The 19130-nt window shown below is 41.5% G+C and overlaps 1 protein-coding gene across 4 annotated transcripts in view; it reads right to left on the bottom strand.

Annotated features, from left to right (window-relative positions):
- ANK3 (ankyrin 3) overlaps positions 1-19130 on the bottom strand; it is a 972780-nt gene that overhangs the window by 295296 nt on the left and 658354 nt on the right. For all 4 annotated transcript variants that reach the window (XM_033941649.1, XM_033941646.1, XM_033941647.1 and 1 more), the window contains 5 exons: positions 18777-18875; positions 16402-16500; positions 8005-8202; positions 4269-4367; positions 3345-3443 (listed from right to left, as the gene is read on the bottom strand). In XM_033941649.1, the coding sequence (XP_033797540.1) occupies positions 3345-3443; positions 4269-4367; positions 8005-8202; positions 16402-16500; positions 18777-18875 (594 nt within the window). The remainder of the gene's footprint in view (positions 1-3344; positions 3444-4268; positions 4368-8004; positions 8203-16401; positions 16501-18776; positions 18876-19130) is intronic.

Genomic DNA, 19130 nt, shown 5'->3' with positions numbered 1-19130 from the left:
CATCGACACTCTGCTGCAGCTCAGCCCATACAGAGATAACGCACTATTTAAAGTCTTTGATGTCAGATATCGCTGTCTAATAGACGCAGTCTAGTATCAGCCCCCAGATCCAATAGTCAACTGGATTTAGGTCTGGTGAATTCACAGGCCAGAGGTATGGACCAATGAAGTCTGGGGTCTCCTGATGTAGCAGTTCTACAGTGTTCTTTGCCTGATAATAATAATAACAGTTTATATACCGCAGGACCGTGAAGTTCTATGCGGTTTACAATGATTAGAAATGTTACAGATTGATTGAATAAACAAAGTTACAGATTTAGTGACAGGTGGTTCTTGCGCTCGGTTGTGAAGGACTAAGATTGAATAGGTTGGTTTCCTAAGTATTTCAGGAATAGATGTGTTTTTAGGCGTTTCCTGAATTCTCCATAGGTAGTAGGCACAAGCAATTGTTCAAGGTCTTTACCCCATAATGCTGCTTGATGTGCGAGAAGATGTTGATGATGACTTTTAAATTTACAACCTCTAACCGGTGGAGAAACGAAGTTCAGGTGTGAGCTTCGCTTGTGTCTGTTGGTTGAGAAAGAGAAAAGGTCTGTTATGTATTTAGGGGCTAAGCCATAAAGTACCTTGAAGCAAAAACAACCAAACTTGAATTTCACACGTGCCTCCATCGGTAGCCAGTGTAAAAGTCGATAGGAAGGTATCACATGATCAAACTTCTTCAATCCACAAAGTAGTCTAACTGCTGTATTTTGAACCAGTTGCAATCGCTGCATGTATTTCTGGGGGAGTGCCAAGTAGGTGATGTTACAATAATCAAGTTGGCTCAGAATAAGGGATTGTACTAGAATTCGAAATGATGAGGCATTGAAGTAAGCTCTGATGGACCGAAGTTTCCAGAGGGTATAAAAGATTTTTCTGATCAAGGAGTCCACCTGGTCTTTCATGGTCAGGTTTTGGTCCAGCGTTACACCCAATATCTTCATAGTGGGTTGAATTGGATAGCTGAGGTTGTTGATACACATTGGTGCTTTAGTGTCGAGTGGGTATGGCGCTGCTATGAAAAATTTTGTTTTCTCTGAGTTTAGTTTTAGTCTGAATTCGGTCATCCATTGCTCCATCCGATTTAATACTTCTGTTGCTTTGGGGGTGACTTCCGAGACAGAGTTGGTGAATGGGATGATTATCGTGAAGTCGTCAGCATAGCTGAATAGTTTTATCCCCAGTTGGGATAGTTGTGCACCCAGTGAGGACATGTAAACATTGAAGAGCAAAGGGGATAGCGGTGATCCTTGTGGCACGCCAGATGGATTGCTCCATGTATCTGAGAGATCGTGATTAAAACGGACTTGGTATGTGTGTGATATAAGGAAACCTCGAAACCAGTTCAGTACTTCTCCTCTGATTCCGATTGCATCTAGGCATTGTAACAGTTTTCCATGGTCCACCAAGTCAAAGGCGGAACTCATGTCAAATTGCATGATTAGGGCATTGAAGCCCTTACTGAACAAGTAGCGCAAATTGTCCAGAATGGCCGCAATTACCGTTTCAGTGCTAAATAGAGGCCTAAAACCAGATTGAGTTTCGTGTAGGAGGGAGAATTGGTCAAGGTATTCCATAAATTGGGTGTGTACCAGTCCTTCCATGATTTTTACCATAAATGGATTAGATGCTACAGGTCTATAGTTGGTTATTGATGTTTCTGGTTCTTTACAATTTTTTGGGATTGGGGTTATTATAATATGACCATTGTTGGTGAGGAAATTTCCATTATATAGGTTATTGGTTAGATAATTCAATAGGGATAATGTAAAGCCTAATGGAGCTGCTTTCATAATCTCTGGGGGACATGAGTCCAAGACACAGTATGAATTAAGAGTATTTGTTATATAATTTGATGTAGTTGTTCCAATCTGAGTTGTGGAAGGAACTCCAGATCATATCCGCTGGTATTTCATTTCTTGGTATATCAATTGATTGATGTTCGTATGCAGGAATTGTTGAGTAGTTGTTTCTAAGGTTTTTGATTTTTGAGTCGAAATGTTGTGCTAATTCGTTTGCTGAGGGTAGTTTGGCATTATGCATGGGTTGAGTGTGGCGTGTGGTATCGAATAAATTTGTAACTATGTTGAACAGTTCTTTTCTATTGGCTCCTTTTGAGCCAGTGTTAGATGAGTTGATTTTAGATGAGTAAAATGTTTTATGTTTTTCTTTTATCTGTTGTTTGTAGAGTTTTATGTTGGATCTCCAGATGTTTTGGTCTGACACTTTTTCCGTTTTTTTCCAGATTCTCTCTAATCGTCTTACTGATTGTTTCATTGTTGGGAGTTCGACGTCAAACCATTTGTTGTATTTGTTTGAACAGCTTTTGCTCTTTCGTATTGGGGCAATTTTATCTAAGATGGACGTGCTAGTTTTCATCCAGTGAGCATGTACAGACGATCATTCTGTGTGTTAATTGGTGGAGCTACTGTAAATATCTTTTCATCTGTATACCAGATGAAGCTGACACTGTACTCTGGGTACTTGGTCAAAAGCTGCTTGCAGCGTTTCAGGCGTGTGTCTTTGTTGTGTAAAGTTAACTCTTGGGCATGACACTTTTTAAGACACTTTAATTTCAGATCATCATGAATTATCCTAACCATAGTTGTCTTATTCCTGATTCTCTTGCTATTTGGCAAGTTCTTCAGTGTGTTTGTGACACGTCCTCCTGGCTCAGTATAAAATTGCATACAATGTCAATGCACTCTTGTGTGTGAATCAAGCGCAGTTGTCCGCTGCCTGACTTATGATCCACAGTGCCCGGTGCTCAGATCTTGCATAACATCACATGAAGGCCATTTTAGTTCCAACCCTTATCTTTCAACAATAATCGACTGCTGTAACCTTTTAACAGTTCTTTATAAGAATTTGGTCTTCTGCAGTGACAACCATTTTGATAAAGAGACTGTTTACAGACTATCGTCTGCTTCTGAGTGTATGCCATAGGAACAATTCATTTTCACAAAGTAGTGTTGTGGTGCTGTGGGACATATTTATATTTTACATCAACTTCATTCAGGCCACGACACACTAAATTTCATAAGAATTGTCCAAGTTCTGTGGAAGAAACAACAAAAAAATTTGATTTTCTAGAGAAGGGCTGAACCAATACTTCCATGTAACTCATATTAAGATTGGCTTAATTCAGGCCATCTTTAATTACTGAATGAGATTAAAGTGCTCGATAATAGTGAAAGTGAGGAAAAGAGGGAGTGAAAGAGAGATATGTGTGAATTACACTTAAAACACCCATTCCCTTATCCATTCCAGGTAGTTCTCCTTATTTTCTTTAATATTTGTACCTTTGCGGCTGCATGAGGTGAAGCTCCTTGGTCCAAGAGGAGGAGTGCCACTTTCTGATTATCGTAGTGTGCAGCTACATGCAGTGGAGTTAAACCACTCTAAAATACATGCAGAAATAACCATTGTTAAGACATATGCTAAACAAATTACTTGCTGGAAGAATTAGGTTTTGGTTGTGTGGTAGAAGTGCTTATTAGAAGATGTGCTCACACTGCTGTTCATATTTGGAACAGGCATAGCTTTCTTTTCTCTATTGATCTGTTGATTCTAATGGAGTAAAAAAAAGACATTTGAGAGAATGTTGAACGGTGGTGGATGGGCAGTAGGGAGCGCCAATTCAGAAATTGGCGCTCAAAATTCTGCACCCACTGGGCCCATAAACATGCCCACTTCCAGGCTTCATCATCATTAGGTGCTACTAATTTTTAAAATGTGTTTTTAATTGTTTTTTTAATGGCATGACCAATTATCATGCCACTTAAAAACAATTAAAACACTTAAGTTAGGTGCCAGTAGGCACCTGCTGGCACCTTTCAGCAACCTTTGCAGAATCAGGCCCAGGTCCACCCGATTATATAATTCTGCAAGCACCTTTTGGGAATGCCTCCAACACACCCCTGATCACGTCCCCTTTCCAGATACTCACTATAGAAGTTGCATGCGGATCTTTATAGAACAGCATACAACAAGATGCGTGTGCAACTGTCAATCAAAGCCAATTGGTGGTTAGGACCTATTTATTGCTAGTTAAGGGCTCGTTAATCAATTCAATTGTGCACACATCTTGGACGCCATCCAAAATCTGGCGTGTAATATTTGGCACGATATATAAAATCTGAGGGTACATGTACAGGCTGTGCTTGTGATAAAGTACTCTGTGTTCTGGTGAACGGATGTGGTCAGGATTCTCTGGTTCCTCCTACCTTCCCAGCAGCATCTGGAGATGCGCGTTTCTGAAGCAGCAGATTGGCTACTTCAATTTTTCCATATTTTGCAGCCACGTGTAGAGGTGTAAATCCTTTCTATAAAAGAGTATTGCCAACATTTACATGATACCACAAATGAACATATGCCAGATTAAACAAGAAGTATCAAGGGGGTAATTGTATAAAGTACAGTGTACATTCCAACATTTATATGCCAGTTACAAATGTAAATGATTAAAACAATTGCATACACAAATGTGTTCACATACATGACTACATATCAAAAATTTGCCTATGAGTGAATCTGTATATACGAGTGGATGTATCTAACAAACTGCATCTTTTAATGAAGCAGGACTTTTGGGATGCCACCATTTGGGTACCATGGTATGTACCATAGACGCCTATAGTTATTATTTCCAAAATTTGTAATCCACAGAAGCTGCTGTTCTTGGCGACTCATAACACGCCCTACATAATCAATACCTACATAATACTAGCACATAAAATTTCAAACAAATAACATAAACATTGTCCTATCTTTGCATGAAGCGACATCTATAAACACCCACTGGGTTTCAAATGAACAGTGTAAACATCACCTTATCATAGAATCATAAATTGGTAAATGCACAGGAAACAGATATACACATTGGCAGTGGAATTTTGGATGCCTAGACAGGATGCATCTAAAAATCCTCACTTTTTTCCTTCCTCCCCTGCATTGACCATCTGAGCAAGAGGCCATCTCCTCGCTCCCCCTCTCCCACACTGACTGGGAAATGGGCTGTCTGGGTTGGCAGAGGCACAGTGCTACAGGCAGGGTGGACCTCGGAGCAGAAGAGAGATTATAGCTGCCCTAAGCGGTGCCTTGAAACAAGATGGAACAGGTACCATCTTACCTCAGAGATACCATGTGAGGCTGCTATAATCTCCCTTCTGCTCTGAGAACTGCCCTACCTACAGCACTGTGCCTTTGCTGGCACAGATGGTCCCTGCCTCAGATCCTGGTTAGTTCAAGGGGGGGAGGAGTTTTGTAATCCTATCTATGTTGGTTTAAGTAAAGGGAATCAGAAAAGGTTAAAATTAATACAGAACACTGCAGCATGGCTAATTTTTAATGTCAAAATTCGAGCACGTTACTCCATTGTTTAAGAACTTACACTGGCTCCTGTTTTGTTACAGAGTTCAGATTAAATGTGCTTGTATTGATTATAAAATTATTCATGGATTGTTTGTCTCTCTGATACCCTTAACCTTAAACTCTTCAAACATTTTGGGTTGTAGAACTATTCATATACATGTTATCTTTTTCTTTGGACAAAGTGTTCTCGATCAACCAGCAAAATTGCTTGATTATTTTCTTTCCCATTGACTGCACTATGGAATGACCTTCCTGTTCAGGTTTTCCATGAAATTTTAAAAACTGTGATGTTTCAGTGCTTTTTTAGAATGTAATTCCTAATGATCTATCTTAAAATCAACATATCTTTGTAAACATATTTTTAATGTAAACCGATTCGAGACCTATATTTTTAAGGATGATTTGGTATATAAGCTTTAGATTAGATTAGACTTTTAGACACCACCTATTTGGGCACCCAAAAGTCCAGTACCAATACAGTGGTGCCCAAAAGTCACAGGTGCCCAAATGACAGCACCCAAACGGTGGCACCCAATAGTTTACAAGTAGGCTTGCATGAGGGTTACCGTAGTTTGCTCCAGGAAATCCCAGACACATGACCATACTCCGTTCCAGCTCCAGCCCCGCCCTGTGCTACCCCAAGCACCACCTCCACAAAGCCTCCTCTCTTCCAGACAAGCTCCAGTTGCATCTGGAGGGCCTGGAGCATGCACAGGTGTGTGTGACATCATCCTCTCATGCTCAGAGGCCCTCCAGACAAATGCCGGGTTTTGGAAAGCCTGCCCGGGAGCCTGGATAGTCCTTTAAATAGAGGACATGTCTGGGTTTCCCCGGACATCCTGTAATTCTAGCTTATATGTGGGCACGCCATGAGCAGGGCCCATACTTACATGCACAACTTATAAAGTACTATAAATTACACACATCTCTGGCATTTGGTGTGAGTACTTCTGTGAGCTTTATGAGCATGTTATGCTCATATTCTATAAAAGAAAGAAAGCACCTATGCTCTTTTATACAACAAGCCCCCACCTCTGGACTCCTAATTACTGTATAGGCACACAATTATATAATTACCTCCCAAATGTTTTGTTTATATGAAGCCTTTGTTAGGTGAATATGTTGATTCTGTCTCTACTAGAAAAATTATTAACAAATGTGACTTGAAATGAAGAACTAACCATTGCCAATACTTCAGCACTAGTTCATCTGAGTAGTTTTGACCCACATGAACTATGAGAGCAAACAGCTATCAACTTTGACAGTTCTGGCAATAATATGGTCAGTAAGGACATTCAGTAATTATTTCTATAATACTGAATTTAAAATTGCCACTTTACATGTCTCCCTTCATATTCGCGAGGGTTAGGGGCACTGGTCCCTCGCAAATATTAAAAAATCACAAATAACTATAGGGCTTCCACCCTGACTTTCTCCCGCCTCCCGGACCCCTCCACAACTTACTTTTAAAGCCCTGTTGGTCTAGCGGTGAAGTGGAGAAGGAGTGATATTCCTAAGCTCCTGCCCCATCCATATCCACTATCAAAAATGGCTACCTCAAGTTTCTGTGTCGCTCTCACAAGACTGTGGGAACTCATGAGACTGATACAGGAACCTGAGACAGCCATTTTTGCTAGTGGATCTGCATGGGACAGGAGCTTAGGAAGATCGCTTCTGCCCCGCTTCATCGCTAGACCACCAGGCTTTAAAATTAAGGTGTGGAGAGATCTGAGAGGCAGGGTGGTAGAGACTCATGAATAACCAAATTTATGAATCTTAAACCTGCAAATATGGATATATCAAATATGCAGCAAACAGTACTGGAGCAGGAGACTGATTCTAGAGCATATAAAGAGAACTGATTGAAATGTGTGACTTTATTTACAAAGTCCTTACTCCCCAGGTCAAAGCAGAAACAGACATTCTCAAAATAAAATACAAAAATGCTCTTAAAATGGCTAACTCACTGTTCACTTTTTTCTATACAAAGGGCCTGATTCTATAAACAGTGCCTAATGGCACCTAACTCTTAGGTGTGCAGTTGTCAACCAACCGATAGGTACCATATCTAGAATCACGCCTATTGGCACATAACTCAACTTAGATGCCGATAGGCATCATGGTGTTAGCGCTGGTATATTAGGCCAGGGTTTTTCGCTGCCTAAGTCATATCATACCTATTCTCTGCCCCTAACCATGCCCACTTTTCAGGTAGGCGTTGGTATGCGCCACTCTAAGTTCTGTGTGGAACTCTTTATTAATTGTTTTTAAATAAGCTTTTAATGGTATGGTTAATCACCACACCAGTTAAGCTCATTAATCAATTCTGAGTTCCATGTGGAACTTGGCTGGGTGCCATCAATCTAGGCACCCCTTTGTAGAATCAGGCCCCAAATGCTCAGATCTGAAAAGAGGTTCTTCTTACTGAACTAGCTTCTGCTCATCAAAATAAACAATGTAATTGTAACTCTCCCATTTTCTAGGTGAAAAGCTATTGAGAAGTCAAGCCCAGAGGGAGTAAGGTTTGACTGGTTGGTTTAGCTTCAAATATGTCTTTAAACTTATTAAGTAAACACATTAAGATTTCACCTTTGTGACTATAGCTAAAGATGCACCATGGTCCAAGAGAACTGAAGCAACATCTTCATGCCCTTCTCGAGAGGAAAGATGCAGCGGGGTGTACCCAGAAGTGGTAGCTGCATCTGGAGATGTCCCTTGCTGTAACAAATGCTGGACTATATCTGCCTTTCCAAGACGAGCGGCAATATGCATTGGTGTTTGATCATCCTAAACAAAGAATAAAGGAATACAGTACACTGAAAGATGAAAGCAAGACTTGTAGCAAATGATTTTTAAAATGTTTGTTGAATACATTTGTACAGCCATGGTATAGGCACTGCCCTTTGGATGCCTAAATTTATTGATTTATTTCCAAAATGTATAATCCGTACAGTCTACTATTCTTGGTGGCTCACATCTCCCCCCCCCACCCCCCCACACACTTTTTTTTTCAAAACCGCGATAGCGTTTTTTAGCACAGGCCAGTGTGCTGAATGTTCTGTGCTGCTCCCAACACTCAGAGTTCTATGAGCATCGAGAGCAGCGCAGAGCATTCAGCACGCTGGTCTATGCTAAAAACCGCTATCGCAGTTTTGCAAAAGGAGAAGGGGGGGGGAGTGCATACATAATAAATACCTAAAATACTAGCATATAAAATGAGAAATAAATAATATACTGCTGCTCTTCCTGGGAATTCTATCAGCTAGAAACATAGAAACATAGAAACATAGTGCAACACGGCAGCACAGAGGGGTTGTTTTAAGACCCACCCACTGGAGCAGAGTCACTTGTGACAAGGAGAAAAAGCACACTAGGTTGTGAAGTCTCTGTGGCCCAGATTCTCAAAACTTTAACGCTGTCGCTAAACTGTTTTCCGGCGGTTTAGCCCATACGCAGTTTAGCGACGGATTATCAAAAGGGATTAACTCCGGCTTTAGCGAGGTTTTTAGCCGTCTCTGACACTAACATACAAATGGGCTCTTCAACATTGAAATGAGCCCTTCAGTGGATTCTTAAAAAATGCCGAACCATTTTCAAAAAACAGCATCGGCTTTTGGTGACAAAAAAAAAGCGACTGGTCCAGGGGTGCCGGTCAGTGTCAAAGACTGCTAGAAAGCCTGTGTTGTGATACAGCGGGAGAGATGCCCATTCTCTTCGCTGCATCACAACACCCCTAACCCTCTTGCAGCAGAAGAGATGCCCACTATCTCCTGTTGCACTAACCACCACAACCCAACCACCCCCCGGCAGCAGAAGAGATGCCCACTCTCTCTTGCTGCACTAAACCATGCTGCGATCCAACCCGACCTGACCGACCCCCCTCCCCCCAGCATCAGGAGAGATGCACACCCTCTCCTGCTGCACTAACTACCCGCCGTGACATGACAAGTAAGCCCCTCACCTGACCGACCTCCTCCCCCAGCAGCAGGAGAGATACTCACTCTCTCCTGCTGAACTAACTACCCAAGATGCACCAGGGAGGGGAATTCCCATTTAGATGATGCAGCAGAAGCTTTGATGAGGGTGTACAGGTCCCTCCAGCTCTTTGGTTGAGGTAAGGGGGAGGGGGCAGTGAAGATGTTGGAAGGAGGTCACTTGTTGGGTCACAGCAGGCCTTTCAAGAAGCTCTGCTCAGACAAATGATGACGGAACCCACAAGGGAAAAAGAAATATTGGATCTGGTCCTCACAAATGGAGAGAGTATCTCTAATGCTCGAGTGGGTGCTCACCTGGGAAGTAGCGATCATCAAACGGTTTGGTTTGATATAATGGCTAAAGTGGAGAGCGGCTGCAAGATACTTAAAGTCCTAGATTTCAAACGTATGGACTTGAATGCAATGGGAGAGTACCTGAAGAAAGAGCTGTTAGGATGGGAGGACATAAGAGAAGTGGAAAGACAGTGGTCTAAGCCGAAAGGAGCGATAAAAATGGCTACGGACCTTTATGTGAAGAAAATCAATAAAAACAAGAGAAAAAGGAAGCCGCTATGGTTCTCCAAACTAGTGGCGGAGAAAATAAAGGCGAAATAGTTGGCGTTCGTGAAATATAAAAAAAAACCAAGAAGAGGAGTGCAGAAAGGACTACAAGGTGAAACTGAAAGAAGCCAAGAGAGAGAGAGAGATACTTCTGGCGAAAGCACAGGCGGAAGAACAAATGGCTAAAAATATAAAAAAGGGACACAAAAATTTTTTCTGATATATTAGTGAAAGGAGGAAGATGAAAAATGGAATTGCTAAACTAAAAGATGCTGGGAACCGATATGTGGAAAGTGATGAGGAAAAAGTAAATGTGCTAAACAAATACTTCTGTTCTGTGTTCACAGAAGAAAATCCTGGAGAAGGACCGAGATTGGCAAAGTTACACAAGAAAATGGAGTAGATTCTGCGCCATTCATGGAGGAGTGTTTATGAGCAACTTGAAAAACTGAAGGTGGACAAAGCAATGGGACCAGACGGGATACTAAGGGATACTAAGGGAGTTCAGAGAGGTTCTGGCGAGTCCTATTAAAGACTTGTTCAACAAATCTCTGGAGAAGGGAGTGATTCCTGGGGATTGGAGGAGAGCGGATGTGGTCCCTATTCATAAAAGTGGTCACAGGGATGAAGCAGGAAACTACAGGCCGGTGAGCCTCACTTCAGTTGTTGGAAAAATAATGGAAGTGTTGCTGAAAGAAAGGATAGTTTACTTCCTTGAATCTAATGGGTTACAGGATCCGAGGCAACATGGCTTTACAAAAGGTAAATTGTGCCAAACGAACCTGATTTAATTTTTTGATTGGGTGACCAGAGAGCTGGATCGAGGACATATGCTAGATGTAATTTACTTGGATTTCAGCAAAGCCTTTGATACAGTTCCTCATAGGAGGCTGTTGAACAAACTTGAAGGGCTGAAGTTAGGACCCAAAGTGGTGAACTAGGTCAGAAACTGGCTGTCGGACAGACGCCAGAGGGTGGTGGTTAATGGAAGTCGCTCGAAGGAAGGAAAGGTGAGTAGTGGAGTCCCTCAGAGATCAGTGATGGGGCCAATCCTGTTCAATATGTTTGTGAGTGACATTGCTGAAGGGTTAGAAGGAAAAGTGTGCCTTTTTGCAGATGATACCAAGATTTGTAACAGAGTAGACACCGAAGAGGAAGTGAAAAATATGAAATAGGATCTGCAAAAGTTAGAGGAATGGTCTAATGCCTGGCAACTAAAATTCAATGCAAAGAAATGCAGAGTAATGCATTTGGGGATTAATAATAGGAAGGAACCGTATATGCTGGGAGGAGAGAAGCTGATATGCACGGACGGGGAGAGGGACCTTGGGGTGATAGTGTCCGAAGATCTAAAGGTGAAAAAACAGTGTGACAAGGCAGTGGCTGCTGCCAGAAGGATGCTGGGCTGTATAAAGAGAGGCGTAGCCAGTAGAAGGAAGAAGGTGTTGATGCCCCTGTACAGGTCATTGGTGAGGCCCCACTTGGAGTATTATGTTCAGTTTTGGAGACCGTATCTGGCGAAGGACGTAAGAAGACTTGAAGAGGTCCATAGGAGGGCGACGGAAATGATAGGAGGCTTGCGCCAGAAGACGTATGAGGAGAGACTGGAAGCTCTGAATATGTATACCCTAGAGGAAAGGACAGACAGGGGAGATATGATTCAGACGTTCAAATACTTGAAGGGTATTAACGTAGAACAAAATCTTTTCCAGAGAAAGGAAAATGGTAAAACCAGAGGACATAATGTGAGGTTGAGGGGTGATAGATTCAAAGGCAATGTTAGGAAATTCTACTTTATGGAGAGGGTGGTGGATGCCTGGAATGCGTTTCCAAGAGAGGTGGTGGAGAGTAATTTTCTTAGAAGAGTTATTACCAAAATTGCTCTCTCTCAAACTGCAATATCCGTTGGAGATAGAGAGAGCTCACCATGTGCCTTCACGTGCAGATCATAGACAAAATGGTCCCAGGCCTTTGATATTCAGAGTGCTTCGTTTCCAGCAAGCTATGGATATTTTAAATACTGCCAAATAACTTACATCTTTGAAGTGGAAGGACACTAAAATTCTCTTTTTGCCTGACTTCACTAAAGCAACTGCTAATCTGAGAAAACAAACCAAATGTCAATCCCTATGGTTGAACTCCAAGATACAAATCGGCAAGTCTAAAATCGTCTGGAAACGTTGGTTGCAGGCAGACATTTGTACTCTATATGATGTAATTTTGAATGGAAAAATGGTAGATTTTTTACAGTTACAACAATCATTTAATATTTCAAAATCTCAAGGTTATAAATGGTTGCAGTTGAAGCAGTCCAATAGTACAAAGGTACAGTCATATTTATCAAGCACAGACTCAAAAAGAAAACGTACTGTGTGATAATTTCAACAGAGAAACCACATTCATACCATACAATCAAAAATAAGTAAAAAAGACAGAAAAATAATAATAGGTACAAAAAGAACAGAGAAAATAGACCTCATACATGGGCAGCCAGGACTACACAGTACCCTAAGCCACCAGTATCATCACTGGTCTGAAAAAACTCCGTACATTTATATGATATCAATTTTTAATTTCATTCATTAGGTTTTTATTTCTCAAAATTCAATTTCTGTCATCATTATCTTTGTATGGAAAAAAGAAGGTTAAATCTGCCAAAAACAAATTGCAATGACTACAGCCTGAAGCAAAAAAGTTTCAGCTCTTATTAAATTATGTGAAAGAGTGTAGCAAACTTATCTTGAAGTCACTTCTCTCAGGAGATCAGTTGTCTCTTCATTTAATCTTTCAAGTGGCAATTCAGAAAGGGCCATTTAGAAAGGGTTCCATGACTGGTGCAATTTAAAAAATCAGTATAGCTTGCCGGGTCTATGTTTCCAGACAGATTTTCAAGGGCATCAGGCCGCCAAGTGGTATAAATTAATATCTGAATATTTGGTGAAAAAACCTAAAACAAGCTTAAGAGACATTTGAAGAACAGAAACAAAGCAGCATATTTCTTCTACACAATGGCCATGGATTTGGACTTGGACAATAAGATGTACAGCATCAGCATCTATGAGACAAACTTGGTTCTTTTTGTTATATAGAATATTTTGGACCCCAGTTCATTTACAAAAGTTGGATAATTCAAAGTCTAATAGATGCTGGCACTGTCAACTTGAAGTAGGGACACTGGATCATCTTTTATTTTATTGCCCGTTGATACTCAATTTTTGGAAGTCAATTTGGGGCGGTGGTTTTATTTGGGACATTGTTGAAACTTAATAGTCCAATTGACAAATATCAAAATAGACTTATTATTATGACTGGGGTGGACATGCAATTAATAACTAGAAATTGGAAAAATTGGGATATGTTGAACTTTTTTTTTTGGTGGGAAACACTTTGTTTATACTATAAATATGAAAGGATGATAGCAGAACAATTTGGAAAAAGTAAGAGGTTCAAAGAGATTTGGAGTCCATTGGAGGCATTTGTCAAGCAGCAGAATGATTAAATCCTTAGTTTTGAGATTTAGTTAGATTTCTACACACATCCAGGTAGGGAGGAAGGGAAAGGGGGGGGGGAGGGTATAGGGTAATTTGTTTCAGTTGTTTGCAAGAATATAAGTGCTATTTGATATTGTTGTATGTATAATTGTTGCACTTTTTATAAGTTTTGAAAATCAATAAAGATTTTAAAAAATCTATATTGTGTAATGTGCTCAGTGCTCCAACTCAAAGGTCATAAATTAATGAAAGACCAATAGTTTGCTACAATCTGGCAGTTATAACGAGTGGTATTTAATACTAAATTGACAGATATTGGGAACAAAATGATACGATGATGGTTCCCAAAACTATTGGTCTTTCACTAATTTATGACCTTTGAGTTGGAGCACTGAGACCATTACACATTATTATTAACTTTTTAAGTTTTCTTTAATAGTTTTAAATATATGTATAAAAAATTTTCAGCACTATTGTATTTTAGTAATTCAACAATTTGGCCATGTGATATACTGTAAGTACATACATATCTTTGCTAGCTTGTATTTTACAGGTGGGTGTTCACATTGGTGGAATATGGTCAGGGCTCACACTTACTCAAGTAACTTATAAAATGCTATAAAGTTACACCTGTATCTCCTGAATGAGAAAAATAGTTAAAAAGAAGCTAAAAGCATCAGCCGCAAAGGTTAAGATCTTAAATTAGGCATGGATATAGTTTAAAAATATCATCTTAGAAGCACAATCAGATGAATTCCACATACAGTGGTACCTCGGTTTACGAGTGCACCAGTTTGCGAGTGTTTTGCAAAATGAGCAAAACATTCGCAATATTGGTGCCTCGCAAACTGAGCTTACTTCGATGTATGAGCACCTCCCCCCTGCTATCCGGCACCCCCCGCGCGATCAGGAACCCCTCTGCTCGCGTCGCCCCCCCCTCTGTGATCCGATATCCTCCGTACTCATCACCCACCCGAACATATCACTTACCCCCCCCAACTGGCATCCGGCAACCGGCACCAAGGCACAGGACATGCCGGTGCCCGAAGATCTCTCATCCTTTTTGCTGGGCCTTGAGCATCTGCACATGCTCAAGGCCTTAGTTCCAGCTCTCTCCGAGATTCTCGAGATCTCCGAGAATCTCGGAGAGAGTAGGAACTAAGGCCTTGAGCATGCGCAGATGATCAAGGCCCAGCAAAAAGGATGAGAGATCTTCGGGCACCGGCACCAGCATGTCCTGTGCCTTGGTGCCGGGTGCCAATGGGGGGTAAGTGATGCGTTCGGGTGGGTGATGGGTACGGGGAGGATATCGGATCGCGGCGGGGGGGGGCGATTCGAGCGGGGGAGGATTCCGGATCGCGGGGGGGAGGGGTGGATCACACGGGGGGAGGGCCTTCGTGAGCGGGGGGGGGAAGCAATGCCGGTTCGCGGGGGGGGTAGAGCAATGCCACTGGCCTCGGGGGGGGGGGGAGGTAGAGCAGTGCCACTGGCCTCGGGGGGGGGGGGAACGAATCAAGCGAGTTTCCCTTACTTTCTATGGGGAAACTCGCTTTGATATACGAGTAATTTGGTTTACAAGCATGCTTCTGGAACAAATTATGCTCGTAAACCAAGGTACCACTGTATTAACAATGGTGGAAAGAAAAGGAAACCAGAGCCAGCATGGTTAAAAGGTGAAGTGAAAGAGACTATTAGAGATAAAAGAACATCCTTCAAAGAATGGAAAAAGGATCAGAATGAAGAAAATAATAAGTAACATAAGCACTGGCAAGTTAGATGCAAAACATTGATAAAGAAGGCTAAAAGAGAATAGAAGAGAAACTTGTCACAGAAACAAAAACTCATAACTTTTTTCAGCTACAACAGAAGCAGAAAGCCTGTGAGGAAATCAATGGGTCCAATAGATCATCAAGGTAAAATTATCATTATGGACATTAATTTAGAAAACAGAAAAAACAGCAATTTTCCATCTGCAGTAAAAATTGTTTTCGCATATGGGAGAGACCCACATAAGGCTACTTTATACCAAAGCTTTGTAAAAACTGTGGTGTGGCCTAGTGGTTAGAACTGCTGCCTTGTGAGTTCAATTCAAGCCTGATCCTTGTGACACTAGACAAGTCACTTAATCCCGCCATTGCCACAGTTAGATTGTGAGCCTGCTGGGACCGATAGGGAAAATACTCAAGAGTACCTGATTACTATTCAGTGTACTGTTAACCGATTTGGGTGAATCTCTTCATGAATAAGGCATTTAATTAATTCCAGTAAATAAAAAGAACCTATAATGCAGGGGTGTCCAATGTCGGTCCTCGAGGGCCGCAATCCAGTCGGGTTTTCAGGATTTCCCCAATGAATATGCATTGAAAGCAGTGCATGCACACACATCTCATGCATATTCATTGGGGAAATCCTGAAAACCCGACTGGATTGCGGCCCTCGAGGACCGACATTGGACACCCCTGCTATAATGTATGGAAAAAGACATTCAGTAACAATTGCTACTGCCAGTGGACCTGTGAACAATGCGATATGAAATTGCCAAAATTATCAGCTAATCATAATAGCTCCCATTCCATCACTTGTCCTCTCCCAATGAAGTGTGAAGTAAGTGAATAGTGATATAATACAGTATCATACTAATCCCCTATATCAGGGGTAGGCAATTCTGGTCCTCGAGAGCCGGAGCCAGGTCAGGTTTTCAGGATATCTACAATGAATATGTATGAGATGGATTTGCATGCACTGCCTCCTTGAGATGCAAATCTATCTCATGCATATTTATTGTGGATATCCTGAAAACCTGACCTGGCTCCGGCTCTCGAGGACCGGAATTGTCTACCCCTGCCCTATATCAAAACAGTATCCACAGATAAAGTACGCAACTGGTCGACTCAAGGTTTAAACATGAACTATTATTTTGCCAGCCAGTGTGGTTAATAAATGCAGCTTAAACATTTTACCTTTGCTTTGGCTTCTACTTGTGCTCCATTTTGTACCAAGTATCGAACAATTTCTGTCTGGCCAGCTCTAGCAGCCATATGTAGGGACGTCTCTCCTCTCTAGCATATAGAAGAAAAATAAAACATGTAATTGCTTAAGAAATATTCTTTTGATTAACTTATGCAAAACAAATAAAATAAATATTTATTACAAGGGTGATTGTGTTAATTATCCTACAGAGGATTGCCTTTTTTTATTTCCACTGCAGATATCTAGTTTATCTTTTAGTGTGAATGCTGCACATAGGGCTAGATCAGAGGTAGGGAACTCCGGTCCTCGAGAGCCGTATTCCAGTTGGGTTTTCAGGATTTCCCCAATGAATATGCATTGAAAGCAGTGCATGCAAATAGATCTCATGCATATTCATTGGGGAAATCCTGAAAACCCTGGATATACGGCTCTCGAGGACTGTAGTTCCCTACCCCTGGGCTAGATGAACTAAAGTCAATGATCGTCGCTAAACCTGTTTTCACAGCTTTAGCGATGATCGCTTTTACCGACCCAACGCACAAAACAGCCCACCACATGTTTTACCCCTTGATCACCCATTTTCTGAACTGGCCTTGCAAATTAGCTAAAACCCCATTCAAAGTAGCCAAACAATTGATGCACTAACATTGCTTAGCTATTTCCCCCCCAAATGGGTTTTTTTGTGATCAGAAAAATCGACAGGTCTGTCTGCTATTTTTTTTTCAATTTTAAAAAATGGCACAGATATTTTGCGTTTGTTACATATGCAAAATATTTGTCCCATTAAAAAAAAAGAAAAAAGTCCCCCACCTTCAATGATGGCTCTCCCCGACGAACGCAGTAAGTTCAAGTTCAAGTTCATTATTATTTGATGTATCGCTTAATCGGTTTGCTAAGCGATGTACATAATTATAAAAAGAGTAGAAATACAAAACCAACAAACAAAATAACAATTACTTGACAAGACACACTTGAGTTGGGAGGAAAAGGGAGAAAAGTTACTCAAGAGAGAAAATTGGCAGGAGGGATGCTCACTCCCTCCTGCCAATGGAGGCCCCCCCTTAACTATTCCCTGCCCTCCCCCCTTTCTCCCCCCAAGAAAGGCAGTAGGGATACCCACTCCCTCCTGCCACCGGATGGTCCCCCAAACACCACCCCCCCTACATACACACTCCCTGACCCATCCCAGTACCTTTGTTAAATGGGAGCTGGAGGAAAGCATGGCCCCTTCAGCTCCTAGTCCTGCCCGTCGAAAATGACAGGCCTTCCCCTCTCTGATGCACCATGTGATGCAAGGGGAGGTTACTAAGGTCCTGATTGGCACAGATGCCTAAGGCCCCTTCTAACTTGGTAGTGCATTGATCGCTCATCCAGAATCGGCCAGCGAATTGGCCGACAGTGATCCAGTCGGTATCTTTACTGTAGCCAGGCCTTAGTGATCGATTTGTCTCTACTTTAATAAAGAACCAAGGGTCTAGCCTGGTGACTGTGACTATACAAGGTCATGCTTGGATAGATTTTCAGCTTAGGTCTTCTGTTCCCTGGGTCAGTGGGAGAAAGTGTCATGGCCTGTTGGTGTGCAGGAGAAGGTGCTAGCCATTATCCTCAGGGATCAGAGTATACTAGGATCTGGAGGAAGCTGTGACCTATAGCCCTGAAAAAGACTATCATTTTAATGGTTGGCCCAGGTAAGCGCAGGGAGATTTAAAATAGGGGAGAGATCACAGATAATTTTGAATGGAGGCTTATGGCACTTTAGTCCACAAAAGGCCAATTCTGGTGGGAGTTGGAAGTCCAAAGGAGCATTAAAAAATCCCCAGGTCATAAAATATAAAATCCCAATGATACTTCACACAAAAGGTGTAAATGGGGCACATTAGGAATATGTATTCATTAGTGCGTATTTGGTTCGATAAAATGCTTTAAAAAATTTAGCACATGCAAAATGGATTTTGTAGCAGAGATGGGCTGCAATTTGCAATGACATAGGAAATGCCAGTGACGTTTTTGATGTCATTTTATATTTTTTACCAAATGAAACAAGCAGAAAAGACAAATAGCGTACACTATGTGAAAAAAGGACACATTCTTTCCTGAAAGTGGAACCACCACACAGGTGTGAACCATTGTACATGTGCAAATTAGTACACATTTTCCCCCCGAGGCACAAAACAGGGAAAAATTTTTGACATATGATCTGGCAACTCCTCTTAAAATATGACCCCTACAAGGTTCCAAGAAGACATATCCAGGTGAATTTCAGCCCAACATGTTTGCAGCTTGAACAACTGTCCAACGTTTCTGTGCTGTATGATTTAGACAAAACTTTTGTTGTGTGCTAGAAACATGAATAAAGTCAACTCACCACATTTGTGGTATTAGGTGATGCTCCACGATGTGACAGCTGTGACACAATATTCACATGTCCCATGAAAGCAGCAACATGGATTGGAGTCAAGCCAGACTGGAAAAAAAAAACATCACATGGAGATTTTTATATGTACTGTGTATTCCTAAAGAAAATTTACTTGTTTTTGGCAGTCTCATCAGCTTTTTATCCTTGTGAAACAATTTCCTGAACAGGAGCTTCTTTATAAAGCATTTTCATGCATGCACAGAAAATGATTATAAAACTGAACAAGTATACAATTATACATGTCAGAAAAGGCCCAGAATAGGTCCAGGAGCCTTAGGCTCCTCCTGTGGGCGGGGCCTTAAG

This window comes from Geotrypetes seraphini, chromosome 4 (genome assembly GCF_902459505.1).
Source record: "Geotrypetes seraphini chromosome 4, aGeoSer1.1, whole genome shotgun sequence".
Taxonomy (NCBI): Eukaryota; Metazoa; Chordata; class Amphibia; order Gymnophiona; family Dermophiidae; genus Geotrypetes; species Geotrypetes seraphini.
This window is presented reverse-complemented; position numbering and strand designations above follow the sequence as displayed.